Source organism: Neoarius graeffei, chromosome 2, assembly GCF_027579695.1.
Source record: "Neoarius graeffei isolate fNeoGra1 chromosome 2, fNeoGra1.pri, whole genome shotgun sequence".
NCBI classification, from domain to species: domain Eukaryota; kingdom Metazoa; phylum Chordata; class Actinopteri; order Siluriformes; family Ariidae; genus Neoarius; species Neoarius graeffei.
Window position 1 is genome coordinate 44,712,419 of NC_083570.1, and position 22,539 is coordinate 44,734,957.

The 22,539-nt window shown below is 43.2% G+C and overlaps 1 protein-coding gene across 2 annotated transcripts in view; it reads right to left on the reverse strand.

Annotated features, from left to right (window-relative positions):
* Window positions 1–21,332, reverse strand: part of gnptab (N-acetylglucosamine-1-phosphate transferase subunits alpha and beta) — a 103,432-nt gene extending 82,100 nt beyond the window's left edge. Inside the window, exons 1-5 of one of the 2 annotated variants that reach the window (XM_060914292.1) lie at window positions 20,886–20,972; window positions 16,734–17,307; window positions 15,865–16,123; window positions 12,858–12,977; window positions 3,877–3,927 (exon numbers count right to left, since the gene is read on the reverse strand). In XM_060914292.1, the coding sequence (XP_060770275.1) occupies window positions 3,877–3,927; window positions 12,858–12,964 (158 nt within the window). In that variant the 5' untranslated portion in view covers window positions 12,965–12,977; window positions 15,865–16,123; window positions 16,734–17,307; window positions 20,886–20,972. Of the gene's footprint in view, window positions 1–3,876; window positions 3,928–12,857; window positions 12,978–15,864; window positions 16,124–16,733; window positions 17,308–20,885; window positions 20,973–21,049 lie in introns of those variants that run through there. The other variant, XM_060914291.1, reaches the window with a different exon arrangement.
* Window positions 21,333–22,539: the final 1,207 nt, after the last annotated feature.

Sequence of the window (22,539 nt, forward strand, 5' to 3'; positions counted from 1 at the left end):
CTGAGACTGCTGCGCTGTATCGCTGTTTCCTCTGGGTATTTATTTTAAGTACTGAAACAGTTTCTGTGAAGTGTCTACCAGCTACAGTATATTTCCCTTTAGGATGGTTGTAAGTCAGTCTGTCTGTCTGTTTAGCCATCTGTCCATCCATCTACCTGTCTGTCAGTCTAGCCATCCACCTGTCCATCCATCCATCCATCCATCCATCCATATATCTGTCTGTGTCTATTAATCTGTCTATTCGTTTGTCCATCTACCTGCCTGCCTGTCTGTCTATCCACCCATCTATCTGCCTATCTGTCCGTCTATCCATCTATCCGCCTGTCTGTCCATCCACCGGTCCACCTTTCTATCCATCTGTCTGTCCATTCACCTGTCTCTGTCCATTCATCTAGCCACCTGTCTGTCTGTCCATCCGTCCAGTTTTGTCTGTCTATCTGCTCGTTTAGCTGCCTGTCTGTCCAGCCACCTACCTTTCCATCCATATGTCTGTGCCTGTCTATCCATCTGTCCATCTACCTGCCTGCCTGTCCATCCACTTATCTATCCATCTATCTGCCTGTCTGTCCGTCTGTCTGTCCATCTATCCGCCCGTCCATCCATCCACCTCTCCAGGTTTCTATTTGTCTGTCTGTCCATTTCCCTGTCCACCTTCCTTCCATCTGTCTGTCCATTCACCTGTCTCTGTCCATTCGTCTAGTCACCTGTCTGTCTGTCCATCCATCTACCTGCCTGCCTGCCTGTCTGTCTGTCTGTCTATCTATCTATCCACCCATCTATCTGCCTGTCTGTCCATCTATCCACCCATCCATCCACCTGTCCAGGTTTCTGTCTCTCTGTCCATTTGCCTGTCAACATTTCTATCAGTCTGTCAGTCCATTCACCTGTCTTTATTCATTCATCTAGCCGCCTGTCTGTCTGTCCATCTATCCGCTTGTCCATCCATCTATCTACCTGTCTGTCCATCCGTCTGTCCAGCTTTCTAACTGTCCGTTCGTCTAGCCGCCTGTCTGTCCATCCACCTGTTCATCTTTCTATCCATCTGTCCATTCATCTGTCTCTGTCCATTCATCTAGCCACCTGTCTGTCTGTCCATCCGTCCATCTACCTGCCTGCCTGTCTGTCCATCCACCCATCTATCTGCCTGTCTGTCCATCTACCCATCTATCTGCCTGTCCGGCCATCTATCCATCTATCCACCTGTCTGTCTATCCATCCATCTATCCAGGTTTCTATCTCTGTCTGTCCATTTATCTGTCTACCACCTTTCTATCAGTCTGTCAGTCCATTCACCCGTCTTTGTCCATTCATCTAGCTGCCTGTCCGTCCATCCACCTGTCCAGCTTTCTATCTGTCAGTTCATCTAGCCGCCTGTCTGTCCATCCACATTGTCCATCTTTCTATCCATCTGTCTGTCCATTTACCTGTCTGTCTATCTATTCATCTAGGTCACCTGTCTATTCATATAGCCACCTGTCTTTCCATCCACCTGTCCATTTTTCTATCTGTCTATCTGTCCGTTCACCTGCCTGCCTGTCTGTCCATCCACCCATCTATCCATCTGTCTACCTGTCCGTCCATCCACCTGTCCATCTTTATAGCCGTCTGTCTGTCCGTCCACCTATATCCATCTATCTGCCCGTCTTTCTATGTGTGGGTCTCTTAAATGCCCCCAAATTAAAATGAGTGTCCTTCATTTGCATATATAACTATTCAACTTCATTACGCCAGCAAAATAAATTACTTTAATGCTCTCAAATTGAAGTAGTAGATCAATTGTGTGTTTATAACACTTGTGAAGCACTGTGTATTCCTTCTACAACTTTCTCAAAGTGTTAATGTGAAGCTGCGAAAAAATAAATCAAATAAAACAAGATAAAAATTAGATGCCAACAATCTCAGATGAGCTACACCAGGGCTTTTCAAAGTGTGGGGCACGCCTCCCCTAGGAGGTGCCAGAGTTCTTCGGGGGGGCGCAACGTGAGGAAAAATAAACCAGAATAAGTTACTATTGTGGACATTTAGCAAACTTCAGCTAGCCTTTGCCAGAGACAAAATGGAAAGATTTTTAGTACCTAAAGCTACAGTGAGTGAGGAGACAGAGTCTGGGCCAAGCAAAAAACCAGACCCTCCAGGATGTTGCGATTTGCAACTTCAACGCAAATTCAACCAATCCCCGCGAATTCAGGGCGGTGTTGCAATTATATCCAATCACCGCAACTTTCCCGCAAATTTGACCAATCGTTGGCGTCGTCTTGAGATGACGTCGACAAACTGCGCGCAGTGTTGCCAGATTGGCGGTTTCAAGTGCATTTTGGCGGGTTTTAAACATATTTTGGACAAGAAAACGTCAGCAGTATCTGGCAACATTGCATGATGTGCGAGTCAGTGTTTATGTAGGCTTAAATTCTGTTACTGAAAGTGTGTTATGTTTACAGTGAAGGACTGTGTGCACTTTACATTATTTTTTTTTTTTTACTTAATACAAGAAATGAATGGATGCCAACATTTTTGCCAAAATGGTATTTTATTTTCCATTGTTTAGGCAGCTTCAGCATCATACTGTGAGATTCTGTTCAAATTGTTTTTTTTTCTTCTATGAAGCCTGAGCCATTTATTTTATTAGTTTATAATTATTGTTTAATTTAGTCTTCAGGAGAAACTGCCTGCACACAGTACTAGTATTAATAGTTTTTTTTTTTCTTACATGAAAGCTGAGGCATTTATATTATATTTTAAGGTAACTTCATGTTGTGCTGTGAGGTTCTATGCACTTTAACTTTTGAACCAACAGGTGCATTTGGATAAGTAAAGCCTATTTTTCTGCATTTTTGTAGTCCTGGTAATCTTTTATATTGGTAAAGTTGTTTATAGGACCATTTCTCAGTGTCTTGTTTTTTTAATCAATAGTTTTTCAGTAATAACTTAATATTTAACATATCACTCAATTTTAATTACAAAAAGAGAAAATCGCAAGTTTCTCGCAACTTTCACTTCCGCCCGCAATGTAATCGCAACAAAAACCTGAAAAACACCGCAACTTTCATCGCAATTTTTTGGAAAACCCCCGCAACATCAGACATTTTAGCCCACAACAATCTCAAAAAAGGCCCGCGGAATCCTGGGGGACTGAAAAAAGAAGGAAGTATGACCACGATTATTTAAAGTTTGGATTTTCATGGACTGGATCTGAAGATGCTCCACTGCCACAGTGTGTTGTCTGCCAAGCGGTGCTAGCTAATGATGCTATGAGATGTTTAAAATGTGTAAAACAAGATGTTTTAAAAAGCACAGATGTTTAAAATGTGAACAAGAAAAAAATAATGTCTACAACAACCATTTTTTAAAAATACGAATGGAACATTAAGTATAGCAACAAAAATTGTGAGGGGGGCGCTGTTGTTTATTTGCTCTCCGAGGGGGGGCTGACTCTCCCACACTTTGAAAACCCCTGAGCTACACTAAAATCCCCAGGGCGAAGCCTTGCTTTGTCCCTACACTGCTTTTATAAAAGATTTATAAAGCTGTCACATGATGTCCATACGTCCTGTACATATCCTTTAAATCAAGTTTGACCAAAAAGCAATCAAAATTGCATGATTGCATTTAACAGCCAGTGTTTAACGGGGAAAGGGGAAAAAAAAAGAAACAAGACTAACAGTCTGATCCATTAGACACTTCTGCCTTCATGCTGCACTTCACACCACCCCACAGTTTCACCAGGGTACATCTCAGAGCAACGTAGTGGAAAATAATGTCTCAGCTCAACTGCTTGGCGTCCAAACAGGAAGTAGCAGTCGATTCAAACAGTCAAACCACAAGCCCACTGACTCAAGCAGCAAATATTGCAAACAGCACAGTGAAGAGTTGCCTCACCTTCCTTTGGGCGCCTCAGTCGTGTCGCTCGCGTTCTGCCCCAGCTTCTCTCTAAGTGAAAAAGACAACACGTTAATATTTCATGCTCAGCTGATGAATGCAGTGTAGAGAGATGCAAATGAGTTACAGTTTTAAGGACAGATGAACAGATATAAACTGATTTAGCATATTGAGGTGTTGCACCATGACAAGCCACCAGAACAGCTTTAATATATCTTGGGGTAAATGCTACAAAAGAAAGCTGACTTCAGTTCCTGCTCCAACTACAGGGGGATTACACTGTTGTCAATCCCAGGCAAGACTTAACAGAATACACCTAAAACAGGAAAAAGGATGCCATAGATCCTTACTCTCAGAGATGAGCAAGCTGGATTCCACAAAAGTAGATCTGCATAGACCAGATCACAACATTACGTATTATTTTGGTACGGTCACCTGAGTGGAACCCTCCCTTATACATCAACTTCATTGACTATGAAAAAGCATTCGATAGTGTGGACAGGGAAACCCTCTGGAAACCACGGAGACGTTATGGGATACTGGCAAAGATCACAAACATCATCAAGAACTCCTACGATGGGATGACCTGCAGGGTGGTAAATGGCCAACAACTCACTGATGCTTTCCAAGTACAGACAGGCATGAGGCAGGGATGCTTGCTATCACCAGTCTTGTTCCTGAGAGCCATAGACAGGGTCATGAGGACATCCACCGCGGGAAAGGAAAACAGCATCTAGTGGACCCCCGAAAACAGTTAGACGATCTTGACTTTGCCCTCGTCTCCCACACTCAACAACAACTGCAGGATACGACCAACACGGTGGCTAAGAACTCCACATGCCTCAGCCTCAACATTCACAAGGGGAAAAGCAAGATCCTCAAGGTCAATACAGACATCACTCCTATCAGGCTGGAAGAGGAAGCACTTGAAGAGGTAGAAAGCTTCACATCACTTGGTAGTATCTTGGACAAAAAGGGTGGGACAGAGGCCAACGTAAAAACCCGTACTGGCAAGGCAAGGACATATGTAGTGGAAGTTCATTATGTCTGACTATTTAAGTATTTTTAAGTTCGTTTCTTAGACAAGGATTTTAAGATCGTTACCTTGTTAACAGTTTCAGCGTGAATGTTCCGCCTTCCTCAGAACTGTCACCAGATGTCAGGTGGTGACGTGCCTATTCAGCTGATTTTACGTTACGGAGGCGGGAACGTCCCGCCCAATTTGACAGGTAGTTCACGCCTCCTGCTGTCAGGTCGCTCCCCCAGGACGGCGCTCCAGGTGTGCGACAGCGCATACGATCCCTCATCCTGGTTTATCGTCCTTTGTGCCCGCTTGCGTATCTCCACTGCCTCTAAAATCCAACACTGGTATCTATTTTCTTCAGCGCGAATGACTCTGGCCTCTTCCCAATTCATTATGTGATTTTGTCGTTTGCAGTGGTCTGAAATGGCTGATTTTAGGTTTTCTTGGTGTGCTTTTTCTTTTTCGGATCGTGTGTCTTTTTGTTGTTTCTTTCTCACATTCTATTTGGTGTTCTTTCCTTCGTGTATGGAAGCATCTGCCCGTTTCACCTATATAGACTGTTACATGAACGGCAAGGGATTTCATAGATGACATTGCATTTGTTGTCCGGTTGCATTTTGTCTTTGGGGTGAACTAGCAACTGTCGGAGGTTCTTGTATGGTTTGACTGGGGTGTTGATGTGGTATTTCCTCATGGATCGTTGGATGCGTTCTGTGACTCCTTTTATGTATGGTAGTGTGACAAAGCCCCGGTTTGTTTTTTCGGTGTTTTTTCTTGTTTGTTTTTTTTCCTTTGTTTGTGTCTGTAATTTCCCTTTTCGGATTGCCCACGATGGATATTGGCAGGTTTTTTTTAATGCCTGTTGGATGTGTTGGTCCTCCTCCTGTCTGTCTTTCTCCTCCGTGATGTTCTGTGCTCGGTCGTATAGTGTTCTAATTACTGACATTTTGTGAGCGATGGGATGCTCAGATGTCCAGAGAAGATATTGGTCGGTGTGTGTAGGTTTTCTGTATGTTGTAATTCTAATGCTCCCTTCTTCTGTGTGGTGTATTTTTAGGTCCAAAAAAGCTATTGTCTTGTCCGTTTCCTCTTCGTGTGTGAATTTTATGTTGCCTGTCTTGTCTATGGAGTTTAGGTGATACGTGTCGTTGTGTGTGGCCTGTTTTGGTTATTTCGAGGATGTCATCAACGTATCGTTTCCAGAAAATGGGTTTGCAGTCGTCCGGTGCTGTTTCTATGGCTCGGGTTTCCAGATCCTCCATGAAAAAGTTGCATGGGATGATGCCCTCATCCCGGCAGCGGAGATTGAAACGGAGATGGTTTCTTTGTCGTGCCAGTTTCTTCCATAGTTTTTCCAGGTAGCGTACCTCTTTGGCACAATCTTCTCCATAACTTATTCTTAATATGTAGTGGAAGTTCACAATAAGTTCATAACTTATTCTTAATATGTAGTGGAAAAAACTGTCATGACAAAGAAACCATCTCCGTTTCAATCTCCGCTGCCGGGACGAGGGCATCATCCCATGCAACACACGAAGAGGAAACGGATAAGACAATAGCTTTTTTGGACCTAAAAATACACCACACAGAAGAAGGGAACATTAGAATTACAACATATAGAAAACCGACACACACCGACCAATATCTTCTCTGGACATCTGAGCATCCCATCGCTCACAAAATGTCAGTAATCAGAACACTATACGACCGAACACAGAACATCACGGAGGAGAAAGACAGACAGGAGGAGGACCAACACATCCAACAGGCATTAAAAAAAACTGCCAATATCCATCGTGGGCAATCCGAAAAGGGAAATTACATTCACAAACAAAGGAAAAAAAACAAACAAGAAAAAACACCGAAAAAACAAACCGGGGCTTTGTCACACTACCATACATAAAAGGAGTCACAGAACGCATCCAACGATCCATGAGGAAATACCACATCAACACCCCGGTCAAACCATACAAGAACCTCCGACAGTTGCTAGTTCACCCCAAAGACAAAATGCAACCGGACAACAAATGCAATGTCATCTATGAAATCCCTTGCCGTTCATGTAACAGTCTATATAGGTGAAACGGGCAGATGCTTCCATACACGAAGGAAAGAACACCAAATAGAATGTGAGAAAGAAACAACAAAAAGACACACAAGATCCGAAAAAGAAAAAGCACACCAAGAAAACCTAAAATCAGCCATTTCAGACCACTGCAAACGACAAAATCACATAATGAATTGGGAAGAGGCCAGAGTCATTCGCACTGAAGAAAATAGATACCAGCGTTGGATTTTAGAGGCAGTAGAGATACGCAAGCGGGCACAAAGGACGATAAACCGGGATGAGGGAGCGTATATGCTGTCGCACACCTGGAGCGCCGTCCTGGGGGAGCGACCTGACAGCAGGAGGCGTGAACTACCTGTCAAATTGGGCGGGACGTTCACGCCTCCGTAACGTAAAATCAGCTGAATAGGCACGTCACCACCTGACATCTGGTGACAGTTCTGAGGAAGGCGGAAGATTCATGCTGAAACTGTTAACAAGGTAACGATCTTAAAATCCTTGTCTAAGAAACGAACTTAAAAATACTTAAGGCAAGGACAGCTTTCCAACAGATGAATAATGTTTGGAAGTCCACAGACCAACATCTGCCTCAGACGAATCCTTTGTCTACACTGGCCGAACACCATCAGCAACAAGGAATTGTGGGAGAGGACCAACCAGACCTAAATACAAAAGGAAATCCTCCAAAGACGCTGGAGGTGGATTGGCCACACACTTCGTAAACATGCAACAAACATGACAAAACAGGCCCTCACTTGGAACCCAAAAGGGAAAAGAAAGAAGGGAAGACCAAGAAACACCTGGCAAAGGGGCCTAGAGGCAGATGTAAAGAGGATGGGCATGAAGTGGGAACTTATTAAAAACTGTTCTGTTTGCCCTCGTGACCTGAAAGAGACGATCTGTGTCAAGAGAGAAAAACTTTGTACTATTTTGTCCTGACCCTTCACTCTAAAGAGATGAGTGAGAGAACATAACAGAGCTATTGTGGGGTCTTTTCCTCCTTTCATTTCTCTCTCATCTGTACATCCTGATTAAATCACTTCATACTTATTACAGCTCAATAACAGTGACAGGGTTAAAGACACTTTTACTCTTCATATCTCATACTTTCACAACTGCAACTGTTTCACACACACTATAGTGTCCAAAGGTCTTGGTCCACAGACAAGACCTTTTCTGATTCGAGCTGCAGTCGACTAAAGGTCAGAACTCATTCCAGACCTTATGAGAAAATGTCCCCTCTCTCCTTTAAAACCCTGTGATAGCAAATCGACATAGCTGCTCACAGAGCATGAACAGTAAACAAAGTACAAAGCACTTTCTTCAAGGTTTCTCCCTCATGTTCTCTCGGAGTTTTTCCTTGCCGTCATCACCCCTGACTCATTTAGACTTCGGAGACAAATTTCAACCTATAGATATATCCGGATTTCTGTAAAACTGCTTTATGACATCATCCAAAAATGTTAAAAGCACTAGATAAGTGAAACGGAATTGAACTTGTGTTCTATTCTCACACACACGTATTTGCTTTATATCCATCCACATACATCCAGGGTATATTCATACATTCACTGGATATGAGCAATCGCACACTCTGATTGGCTACTCTACTACAACCCCGATTCCAAAAAAGTTGGGACAAAGTACAAATTATAAATAAAAACGGAATGCAATAATTTACAAATCTCAAAAACTGATATTGTATTCACAATAGAATATAGACAACATATCAAATGTCGAAAGTGAGACATTTTGAAATTTCATGCCAAATATTGGCTCATTTGAAATTTCATGACAGCAACACATCTCAAAAAAGTTGGGACAGGGGCAATAAGAGGCTGGAAAAGTTAAAGGTACAAAAAAGGAACAGCTGGAGGACCAAATTGCAACTCATTAGGCCAATTGGCAATAGGTCATTAACATGACTGGGTATAAAAAGAGCATCTTGGAGTGGCAGCGGCTCTCAGAAGTAAAGATGGGAAGAGGATCACCAATCCCCCTAATTCTGCGCCGACAAATAGTGGAGCAATATCAGAAAGGAGTTCGACAGTGTAAAATTGCAAAGAGTTTGAACATATCATCATCTACAGTGCATAATATCATCAAAAGATTCAGAGAATCTGGAAGAATCTCTGTGCGTAAGGGTCAAGGCCGGAAAACCATACTGGGCGCCCGTGATCTTCGGGCCCTTAGACGGCACTGCATCACATACAGGCATGCTTCTGTATTGGAAATCACAAAATGGGCTCAGGAATATTTCCAGAGAACATTATCTATGAACACAATTCACCGTGCCATCCGCCGTTGCCAGCTAAAACTCCATAGTTCAAAGAAGAAGCCGTATCTAAACATGATCCAGAAGTGCGGACGTCTTCTCTGGGCCAAGGCTCATTTAAAATGGACTGTGGCAAAGTGGAAAACTGTTCTGTGGTCAGACGAATCAAAATTTGAAGTTCTTTATGGAAATCAGGGACGCCGTGTCATTCGGACTAAAGAGGAGAAGGACGACCCAAGTTATCATCAGCGCTCAGTTCAGAAGCCTGCATCTCTGATGGTATGGGGTTGCATTAGTGTGTGTGGCATGGGCAGCTTACACATCTGGAAAGACACCATCAATGCTGAAAGGTATATCCAGGTTCTAGAGCAACATATGCTCCCATCCAGACGACGTCTCTTTCAGGGAAGACCTTGCATTTTCCAACATGACAATGCCAAACCATATACTGCATCAATTACAGCATCATGGCTGCGTAGAAGAAGGGTCCGGGTACTGAACTGGCCAGCCTGCAGTCCAGATCTTTCACCCATACAAAACATTTGGCACATCATAAAACGCAAGATACGACAAAAAAGACCTAAGACAGTTGAGCAACTAGAATCCTACATTAGACAAGAATGGGTTAACATTCCTATCCCTAAACTTGAGCAACTTGTCTCCTCAGTCCCCAGACGTTTACAGACTGCTGTAAAGAGAAAAGGGGATGTCTCACAGTGGTAAACATGGCCTTGTCCCAACTTTTTTGAGATGTGCTGTTGTCATGAAATTTAAAATCACCTAATTTTTCTCTTTAAATGATACATTTTCTCAGTTTAAACATTTGATGTCATCTATATTCTATTCTGAATAAAATATAGAATTTAGAAACTTCCACATCATTGCATTCTGTTTTTATTTACAATTTGTACTTTGTCCCAACTTTTTTGGAATCGGGGTTGTACTAGCTCATATACTGTGAGTCGAGAAAAAAAATTTTTTTAAAGTGGATTGTGTTGCTGAACCAACCAAGAATAAAAATGTTTGTTTTTCCAGAATTATTATTGTAGCATTTTTCACGAATTGCTACTGTCATTTCACCGGTTTGTTTACATTCAAAATTCTCTCAAAATCCAGTGAATGTGGATATAATAAAACAGTTATTCTACCCAATCTCCGTCGTACATGTCTTATAGCCAACTCGGTGCTACGCGCATTATTGGCTCTCAGCTCACGTACGACTAGATTTTGTGGAATAACTTAATTATTCCCCACTTTGTAGCTCAAATATGACATCATTCCAAGCTCCAGCTTCCCAGTTCTGAGGTAAGCTGAATGCAGCATCACACCAGAGCCATGCCAAAGTCTCAAATCTACTCTGAAAGCTGTAACAGCAGCTCAAATGAGGATCATTTCTACTGCACTAAAAAAGTCCTCTTAGCAAGTTTCACCTTGACCAGATAGCCATCAACAAATTTCTGGCAGAATTCTGGTTTGGATATTTGTCCACTCTTCTTGGTAGAAATGGCAGAGTTCAATTAAATGTGTGTTTTTCCTGGCACAGACCTGACTTTTAAGCACAGTCCATATATTTTCAATAGGGCTGAAGTCAGGACTTGTTTTAAGCTTAATGTTAGCCTGCTTCATCCTCCACAACCAGTTCTGATGTGTGTTTGGGGTCAATGACCTGTTGGAGCACCCAACTGTGTCCAAGTTTCTGATGGTTTGAGGTTATGCTGAAGAATTCTGAGGGTCTTTGTGCAGCAAAACAGCTCCAGAGCATGATGCTACCACCACCATGCTTCACAGATAGTACAGTGTTCCTCTGTACCTCTGGTCATTGTGGTCAAACAACAAGCTTTCTCTCATCCGACCATAAAACCTTCATCCAGAAGATTTTTTCTTTGTCCATGTGATCAGCTGCATGCTTTAGTCAAGCTTGAAGGTGTCGATTTTGGAGGAGGGGTTTTGTTCGTGGACGGCAGCCTCTCAGTCTATGGTGATGTAAAACTCATCTGACTGTAGACAGTATTCCAGCATGATGCTACCACCACCATGCTTAACAGATGGTACAGTGTTCCTCTGTACAGCTTGTCATTGTGGTCAAACAACTCAATCTTTCTCTCATCGGACCATAAAACTTTGCTGGCAAGGTGAAAGGGACATTTAACCAAATATTCGGTGTGCTGTATTTCTATAACTTTGACCCTGGGTTGATTTCAGAAAACCCAAAATAAATTAAAACTCACTCACTCACTATCCGGTTTAATGTCACATTTTCCCACTTCCTAGTGGGTCTGACGTTGCATGGCGACGTAACGCCCTCTTCCATACTTGTCGCTCCTTAGCATCAACAGCTCTAAGGCCTAACACTTTAAGATCCTTTATCACACGCTCACCCCAGGTCTTACCCCTCTTCTTATTTCCTCTAACTTGGAAATCCAAAATCTGTCCCGTCCACCCATTGCTCCTCTGTACGTGGCCGTACCACATTAAGCACCTCAGCCGGAGAGCTTTTTCCAGGTCTTGAAGCTTAAGTGTCTCTCGTAAGGCTGAGGTACTCACAGAAAACCCAAAATAAATTAAAACTTGTGCACCAAATTCTTGTTTTTTTTCTATTGAAGATGTATGTTGTGCAATCATTCTGGAACAGAAAATTAATTTCAAAGAAATCGCTAAAAGCCCAATGACATTAATGTCCCTGTTTGTAAAATTCTGACCTCAACTGTAAATACATATGATATTTTGACCAGTTATTGGAGCCAGGAAGCTTTTAATTCCTGAGATTTCCACTCAGACTTTATACTATAAGTATTAAAATCATTAAATTCAAGTTATTTATTCAATCTACTGGTTTCCTGAGGTTTAGATTCAGCTCATTAGGCTCAGGTGAGCCAAACGGATTAATAACTAAGACAGGAACTTGACAATAAATATTATTTTGATGAACAATGACTGAATGTGATTTCTAACACTGTAAAGGAAAACATTTTTACAAATCACAGCTACCCCTTGCTACGAGCCCTATGTAGTGTATGACGCATGCATGAGAACCACAGCTTTAAAATAAATGCAGGAACCGGGGTGGGGGGAATGGATTTGTTTTCATAACTTATTTATCTCATCTCATTATCTCTAGCTGCTTTATCCTGTTCTACAGGGTCGCAGGCAAGCTGGAGCCTATCCCAGCTGACTACGGGTGAAAGGCGGGGTACACCCTGGACAAGTCGCCAGGTCATCACAGGGCTGACACATAGACACAGACAACCATTCACACTCACATTCACACCGACGGTCAATTTAGAGCCACCAGTTAACCTAACCTGCATGTCTTTGGACTGTGGGGGAAACCGGAGCACCCGGAGGAAACCCACGCGGACACGGGGAGAACATGCAAACTCCGCACAGAAAGGCCCTTGCCGGCCACGGGGCTTGAACCCGGACCTACTTGCTGTGAGGGGACATCGCTAACCACTACACCACCGTGCCGCCCATAACTTATTTATTCGTCGTTAAATGTTCAGTGACTGTTGTAGATAACCACCGTTTTGGATGCAGTTTATGACTTTCAGACATGTAGCGTAAATGTATGTTATGGAAATGCAAATTATAATTACGTATTAAAGGAGAGAGACCTTAGCTTTCTGTGCTCCTCTTCTAGCTGTTGTTTCACCGTGTGGAGGTCCTTCAGTAGATCTGCATCAGTACCGTTCACCCATGTGTACACCACATCAATAGGCATGGGCAAACACAGCCTAGAGGACAAGAGAGAAATCAGAGCATAAAGCAACAAACTTCTCTTCCTCAATCTGTGTTTCATCAGACACATTTTTGTCTTTTAAACAAGAGCACCACCCAGAAGTATAACAACTTCTGATTGCGTTATTCAGACCTGCTATGAGAGGCAAGACGACGCTTACAGAGGATGAAGCGAACAGATAAATGATACATCAGACAAGGCTACATTCTTAAATGATCCAGATGAACGTTCACGCATTCGCACAAACAAAGAGCAAATGGTTCGCAAATACAGTGTGAAGAAAGAAACACAGTAAAGCAAAGAGAAGCATTTCGTTCTCATTTCTGAAGGCATCTTTGCTTCACGGCATTTCTTTGTTTTGCATTGGACTTTTGTACAGAAGTGTATATTTTTCAAAATCTTTTTGTAATATTAGGACCACAGTGCAAAGCGACACACCTGCACTATATCTTACCCTATTACACTATATGATCAAAAGTTTGTGCACCCCTGACCATTATATCATTCATATGTCCTTACTGAACATCCCATTCCAGATTTATTCCCCTTTGCTGTTATAATCAGCTCCACTCTTCGGAGAAGACTTTCCACTAGATTTTGGGGCATGGCTGTCAATTCAGCTACAAGAGCATTAGTGATATCAAGTACTGATGTTGGGGTGCAGTCAGTGTTCCAGTTTATCCCAAAGGTGTTCAGTAGGGTTGAGGTCAGGACTTTGTGCAGGACACTCAAGTTCTTCCACTCCAACCTTAACACATGTCTTCATAGAGTGCACAGGTGCATTGTCATGTTGGAACAGTTCTGGGCATCTTAGCTCCAGTGAAGGGAAATTGTAATGCTACAGTATACAGAGACATTCTAGACAATTGCGTGCCTCCATTATATATGCATGTGATGGTCAGGGGTGCACATACTTTTGGATATACAGTCAAGCCAGAAAGTCTGCACACCCCTTACACCCTCTCCACATTTTATGTTACAGACTAATTCTACAACAGATTGAGTTCATTTTTTGTCACAAAGTTCTACACAAAATAGTCCAGAATGCCAAAGTGAAAGCAGGTTTTTAGACATTTGTGCTCTCCTAACATATTGTTATTAACTATTTACAGGCCTCCAAGACATTCAGCCAAAGTTTTTCTGGAAGAGTTTGGTGAACTGTTGTCAGTCATTTGCTTAGAGTTTGACTGTCTTATTATATCTGGGGATTTTAACTTGCATGTAGATAATCCTGAAAACACTTGTGCCAGAGAACTACTTGCACTTATTGACAACTTCGACCTAGTACAACATGTACAGGGGACGACCCACTCTCGTGGTCATACCCTTGACCTCGTTATCACAAAGGGTTTTACTGTTTCTACTACTGTTGTTGACCTGGCCTTATCTGATCATTTCTGTTTTTTCTCTGATGTTTCTATGTCTCCTCACATTCAGAACAGCTCAACAACTATGGGTAGGAGAGTCATAAATGACAACACGTGTGTCCTCTTTGAGCAAGCTCTCTCTCGGATCTCAACTAAAAATGTCAGACTCTGTAGATGACTTACTGGAAATTTTTAACTTAAATATGACCCAAATTATGGATGATATTGCTCCATTCAAAATCCAAAGAGTCACTGACAAGCAGAAAGCACCATGGAAGCAATACCCAGCTGTTAAATTGCTAGAGAGAGAATGTAGGAAGACTGAAAGAAAATGGCGCAAATCTAAACTTCACATCCATTATCAAATCCAGAGAGAGATGCTTTGTAAATATAATTATGAAATTGGTAAAGCAAGGCAGTCTTTCTTCTCCAACATCATCAACAGGAATATGAACAATGCCCGTGTGCTATTTTCAACAGTAGAGAAGCTAACTAATCCCCCACCACAATTAGCACCTGAACTTCTCTCAGTTAATAAATGCAATGAGTTTGCATCCTTCTTCAAAGGTAAAACTAATAAAATACGGCAGAATATTGCTCATAATATATCTCAGTTGCAAATAACTGAAAAGCTGCAATCACCAGTGACACAGACAGACAATTTCAACACAATGTCAGAATTTTGTTTGATTGATTACGAGACTCTTGAAAAAAACTGTACAAAATCTCAGTTCCTCAACATCTGAATTGGACATTCTGCCCACCAACTTTTTTAAGTCTGTTCTTCACCTTATAATTACAGATGTTCTTCAGATCATAAACACATCCCTAGAGACTGGCATTTTTCCTGTGTCCCTGAAAAAAGACATTGTAAAGCCCCTACTTAAAAAGAATAATCTGGATGCTTCAGTATTGAACAACTACAGGCCAATATCAAATCTACCATTCATCAGGAAAATCCTTGAAAAAAAATTGTCCTCAATCAATTAACTGCCTTCTTGATATCAAACAGCTGTTTTGATAACTTTCAGTCAGGATTTCGTGCCAATCATAGCACTGAAACAGCGCTGATTAAAGTTATAAATGACATACGTCTTAATACTGATGCAGGCAAAACATCGGTCCTGGCGTTACTGGACCTCAGTGCAGCTTTTGATACTGCTGATCACAACATACTGCTATATTGACTTGAACACTGGGTTGGGTTGACTGGTAAAGTTATCAATTGGTTAAAATCATACTTAAAAGATAGAAGCTTCTTTGTTACCCTGGGAAATTGTACCTCAACATCAATGTCCTTGACCTGTGGTGTCCCCCGGGGTCGATCCTTGGACCATTACTATTCAACCTTTATATGCTGCCACTTGGACAAATTATCAAGAACAACTCAACTTTGTATCACTGCTATGCAGATGACACCCAAATTTATTTTGCTCTATCACCTAATGATTATGCCCCCCTTGAATGTCTCTACCAGTGTATCGACCAAATCAACAACTGGACTTCCTGAACAACCTGAACTGGTTGTTTTGATGCGACCATCTTGTTCCAGGCACTTTCGTGGCAAGGTGATTTCTCGTGGAACTCAATATTTGATAATCTCATACTTGTAGTCCCTCTGATAAGAGTTCTTCTTTCCACTTTTGTCAAAGCGCCTGCATGCTTCACACCACATAAGTTTGGACTTGTCATGTTTCAGCCATGGTCTTTTCTTTTCCCCGTGAACCCATGAGTACTGGAAAGTGTATACTTTTTTGGTCTTCTGTCCTTTTTCCTGTAGAAAAATAAATAATTCCATGGACATGAGTAAAACATGTCCTCTTCACTTAAATCATAATAGCTATTACAAGAGGTTGAAATGAAAGAAAAACAGGCCATGCTCTGTTTATTGCAAAGATGCTATGACATTGTGTAGTCTTGCTAATGTCATATCAACTGAGTATTGATTTAAAAAGAAACAAAACCTTTTTTTGTTGATGACAAAAATATTTGTGCTAGTTGTTGTAAACAGACCCAGCCCTGCCCCGAACATGGCAGTGTATAACTTTATAGTAATCCCCCATTCAAGGATCCTCCCACAGATTAATACTGTGACTTGTACGACTAAAATTCGCGCCAAGCGTCTGGGTCACATGTCCCAGGCGGCAACAGTCAAAGAGCCGCTCCAAGAACTTAATTAAGTTACTTTGAAACAAGCAACCAACCACATAGAAAGCTGGGCTTTCGCGGCTTCATTGAAAACTTTAAAAAGACATCTACAAAATGATGCATTAGACTAGTTAGTTTTTGATACAAAATTCGTACAAAGCAATAACTCGAGGCAAAGCTTTTATTAATCAATTCAGAAAGCAAAAATTCCTCGATATTCAAATTATTTAACCTACCGACAGTTTTGGCTTCTTGGGGTTGGTCACGTCGTCATCGCCTCCGGGTGAATCAACAGACGACTCATCCGAGAATTCTGGAGTCCACGACTCGGATGCCGAAATTCTAGCTATAGATGGCCCCGGTTGTGGCTCGATGTTCTCTTCGTGTGTGGACGAGGGTTTGCCGCTGGGTTCGCAGCACACTTCTGGCGTGGATTGCGCCGCCTGGTTGCTGGGTTCGCCAGATTTGTCACTGGGCCCACTGTCATCTCGTTCTCGATCTCCTGCGTGGTCCTTGGGTGCTGAAACATTGTGCTTTCCGGTCTTTACGAGGAATCCCAGGATGGATTGCTGATTTTTAGACATACTCTACTCTTGTTGTTGCTATATTTATATGATCACTTTCAACCTGTCACAAATACTATCTCAGACTGCGCTGGATTCTGGGAGTCCTCGAGCTTTCCACGAGTTTCCAAAGGTCTCCAAATACTGCCGACCTCCATGCAAACTTACGGCTTTTTCCATATTTGGTGAACCAAAGAGTGTGCGTCACATGACTTATCGGGAAGGAGAGCAGCTCGTTCCCAGGAAGCTGTAACACGGAAGTGAAAAGAAAGAGAACGTCATCCGCTCACTGCGTTTGCCGATTCATGATCGGCAGAGACTTAAATATTCAACCTTCTAAAATTACAAAAAAAGGAAAAAAAAACCACACCACACTGTAAACTTTTTTTTTTTTTTTTACACCTTATCACTTCTTTATTGGCCATTTCTACTGTTGGTTACAGTGGGTAAAGCAACTCGCACCGGTGAAAGTCAGGTCTGAAATTACGTGCACCGCTCCAATTTTACGTGCACAAACTTGCATATGTACGTGGTATTTCGAGCCCTGCAGTGGTATCATCATGATGTGGGGATGTTTTTCAGCAGTGGGAACAGGGCAACTAGTCCTGATATAGGGAAAGATGAATGCAGCTAAGTACACCAAGATCCTTGAAGAAAACCTGCTCCAGAGCGCTCTGGACCTCAGACCCGGGCGAAGGATTACCTTCCAACATGACAACGACCCAAAGCACACAGCCAAGAGAACAAAGGAGTGGCTTCGGAGAAAGTCTGTGAATGTCCTTGAGTGGCCCAGCCAGAGCCCAGACCTGAATCCAATTGAACATCTGTGGAAGGAGCTGAAAATAGCTGTGTACCGATGCTCCCCATCCAACCTGATTGAGCTTACAAGGATATGCCAAGAGGAATGGGCAAAAATGTCCATTGTGTTGGAGAACCATTCTTACATGCTCTTGGTGACATTCCTCATCAGGAGAGTATATCAGGATATCATCGATATACGCAATGGCATATCTGCCTAGCATGTCCCGTAGCACATCGTTGATGAGACACTGGAACACACTAGGTGCCAAAGAAAGGCCATACAGCATTATCCTGTATTCAAAATGGCCAGTGGTAATGCTGAATGTGGTCCTCCACTCATCGCCCCTTGTAATCCTGATGAGGTTGTATGTGCCGAGTAAGTTGAGCTTGGAGAAGATCTTAACTGATCTGAGTTGTTCCAGGGCTGCAGGAACAAGAGGAAGTGGATAAGGGTATTTAACTGATACCTGGTTCAATCCCCTGTAGTCAATACATGGGCGAAGACCACCACCTCATTTCTCCACAAAGAAGAAGCCAGCTGAAGCTGGAGACTTAGAAGGACAGATGTAGCCCTGCTTGGGGGCCTCCTGAATGTACTCTTCCATAGCTGCTTGTTCCTTCTGAGAAAGAGGGTATACAGTGGTATTTAGTCAGTCACCAATTGTGCAAGTTCTCCCACTTAAAAAGATGAGAGAGGCCTGTAATTTTCATCATAGGTACACTTCAACTATGAGAGACAAAATGAGAAAAAAAAAAATCCAGAAAATCACATTGTCTGATTTTTAAAGAATTTATTTGCAAATTATGGTGGAAAATAAGTATTTGGTCAATAACAAAAGTTTCTCAATACTTTGTTATATACCCTTTGTTGGCAATGACAGAGGTCAAACGTTTTCTGTAAGTCTTCACAAGGTTTTCACACACTGTTGCTGGTATTTTGGCCCATTCCTCCATGCAGATCTCCTCTAGAGCAGTGATGTTTTGGGGCTGTCGCTGGGCAACACGGACTTTCAACTCCCTCCAAGGATTTTCTATGGGGTTGAGATCTGGAGACTGGCTAGGCCACTCCAGGACCTTGAAATGCTTCTTACAAAGCCACTCCTTCGTTGCCCGGGTGGTGTGTTTGGGATCATTGTCATGCTGAAAGACCCAGCCACGTTTCATCTTCAATGCCCTTGCTGATGGAAGGAGGTTTTCACTCAAAATCTCACGATACATGGCCCCATTCATTCTTTCCTTTACATGGATCAGTCGTCCTGGTCCCTTTGCAGAAAAACAGCCCCAAAGCATGATGTTTCCACCCCCATGCTTCACAGTAGGTATGGTGTTCTTTGGATGCAAGTCAGCATTCTTTCTCCTCCAAACACGACAAGTTGAGTTTTTACCAAAAAGTTCTATTTTGGTTTCATCTGACCATATGACATTCTCCCAATCCTCTTCTGGATCATCCAAATGCTCTCTAGCAAACTTCAGACGGGTCTGGACATGTACTGGCTTAAGCAGGGGGACACGTCTGGCAATGCAGGATTTGAGTCCCTGGTGGCGTAGTGTGTTACTGATGGTAGCCTTTGTTACTTTGGTCCCAGCTCTCTGCAGGTCATTCACTAGGTCCCCCCGTGTGGTTCTGGGATTTTTGCTCACCGTTCTTGTGATCATTTTGACCCCACGGGGTGAGATCTTGCGTGGAGCCCCAGATCGAGGGAGATTATCAGTGGTCTTGTATGTCTTCCATTTTCTAATAATTGCTCCCACAGTTGATTTCTTCACACCAAGCTGCTTACCTATTGCAGATTCAGTCTTCCCAGCCTGGTGCAGGTCTACAATTTTGTTTCTGGTGTCCTTTGACAGCTCTTTGGTCTTGGCCATAGTGGAGTTTGGAGTGTGACTGTTTGAGGTTGTGGACAGGTGTCTTTTATACTGATAACGAGTTCAAACAGGTGCCATTAATACAGGTAACGAGTGGCGGACAGAGGAGCCTCTTAAAGAAGAAGTTACAGGTCTGTGAGAGCCAGAAATCTTGCTTGTTTGTCTGTCGGTGACCAAATACTTATTTTACCGAGGAATTTACCAATTAATTCATTAAAAATCCTACAAATGTGATTTCCTGGATTCTTTCCCCCCATTCTGTCTCTCATAGTTGAAGTGTACCTATGATGAAAATTACAGGCCTCTCTCATCTTTTTAAGTGGGAGAACTTGCACAATTGGTGGCTGACTAAATACTTTTTTGCCCCACTGTATATGCCCACGTGGTGGTGACATGCCTGGCAGTAGGTCAATCGCACAGTCATTAGGTCTGTGAGGTAACATCCTCAGGCTTTTCCCTTGCTGAAAACCTCCTTGAGGTCCAGATAACATTCAGGAACGTTGTCCAGAGAGTCAGTCTTTGGACTGTAGGGGAAACTGGAGCACCCGGAGGAAACCCACACAGACACGGGAAGAACATGCAAACTCCACACAGAAAGGCCTTCGCTGGCCGACAGTGCTAACCACTACACCACCGAGCCACCTCATGTTGTAACATCCATCCATTATCTCTAGCCGCTTTATCCTGTTCTACAGGTTCGCAGGCAAGCTGGAGCCTGTCCCAGCTGACTACGGGCGAAAGGCGGGGTACACCCTGGACAAGTCGCCAGGTCATCACAGGGCTGACAGACACAGACAACCATTCACACTCACATTCACACCTACGGTCAATTTAGAGTCACCAGTTAACCTAACCTGCATGTCTTTGGACTGTGGGGGAAACCGGAGCACCCGGAGGAAACCCACGCGGACACGGGGAGAACATGCAAACTCCGCACAGAAAGGCCCTCGCCGGCCACGGGGCTCGAACCCAGGACCTTCTTGCTGTGAGGTGACAGTGCTTTCACTATGTCATTATGGGCTATTTTGTGTAGAATTTTAATAAAACATGGAGAAGGTGAAAGGGGTGTGCAGACTTTCCAGCTTGACTGTAGAGTGCAGTGATTGAGCTGAACGCTGATTGGATGGTTAGTGAAACAGTAAAGGTGGATCTGCTCACCTGGTCTGGAAGGATTTACCAGCCACATTGTCTCTGTAGGAGTCGAACAGGACATGGTACTGATCCCGACTCCACTCCAGTACCACCTACACACACACACACACGCGTAAACACTTAATTCCTTTCACGTGCAGTATGGGATGGGATGGGATGTGATCACGAACCTCTCCGAACTGGAAGGCGGACACGATCATGAGCACGAGCCCGCCGAAGCACAGGTACAGCCCGTAGCGGTGGGACAGACAGGTGTAGGTCTGCCGCTGCAGCAGCTTCAGCAACGAACCGACGATCGCCATGACTCCGCCTCGCAGTCCGCATCTCTCCCTCTGCCCGCCGCTAACACCGCCGCCGCTCCGCAGCTCCGGCTTCCACCATCTGGATCACCGACTCTGATTCACGCTGTCACCTGACAGCCTGCTGAAGTCACCATATGACACACACACTTCCGTGTTGGTGATGACGAAACACCAGGCACCAACGCACATCCAGGAAAGCCCCGCCCCCACGAGCTTGGATAGGCCAATAGCTTAACGCTCACTGAGCTCTAATACTCATTGAGCATTCGGCCAATCATACTAGCCAACGAGGACAGGGTTTGAGTAGAAGGACCAATCGTCGTACAGGAGGCGGGATTTACAGGAATAAACTAGCTTGACAGGCGGAAAAAGTGCGCTGCTGCCCTCTATCGATAAACTCCAAAACTGCAACCGCAATCAAGTGTTTCTGTCCGAGACAAGCTTCAAATATGTACAACAACAGCAACAGTGTTTTTGTATGAGTGATAACGAAATAGAAACAGAGCACATTTTCCCATCATACTCACTACATTAATATCCAATAATAATGTGCTTTGGAATGTTACTTGTCTACTTAATAATAAAATTCATCCCGACAGTCCAAAGACATGCAGGTTAGGTTAACTGGTGACTCTAAATTGACCGTAGGTGTGAATGTGAGTGTGAATGGTTGTCTCCCTGCCAACACACCCATGTGGGTCCCACATGGGTTGAATGTGGGCTGCCCAGCTGGGCTCCAGTCAGTTTTGGCTAAGGGTTATGCGGTGGCCCCATGTGGGCAAGCCCAGTTGGGCTAAAAGTGGGTTTCATATGGGCCCTAGCTAAAACCTACTTGGGCAACCCAGGTTTCTCCCATCTGGGTCCCACACGGAGTTGTCCCATGCGGGCTCATTATGGGCTCATTATGGGTCCCTTATTTTACCCTTTCAGGTATTGTGTGGGCCTATTACAGTCAGCCCATAGTACAGTTCTTTACACAAACAGCAATAACAAATACTTTTACTTCAACTGCTAACAACTCTAAATACATGTTTTGCATGCAAATATGTGCAATTCGTTGTTTATGTAAAGAACTGTAGGCTTATGGGCTGACCCAACTTTAGCCCAACTGGGCTTGCCCACATGGGGCCACCACTTAACCTGCGGACCATGCTGGACAGCCCATATTCAGCCCATATAGAACCCACAAGGGTGTGTTGACAGGCACGTGGAATATGTGTGCTTTAGGTTGTAGCAAACTTTATCTTTTATGCTCTAAAATTGAGAAATTTTATTTTCAATTGTAATTAACGTTGTATTGTTTATATTATGTTATGGCATCTTAACTAGTAGGTGTGGGAGTAAAATTCTTGTGTTTT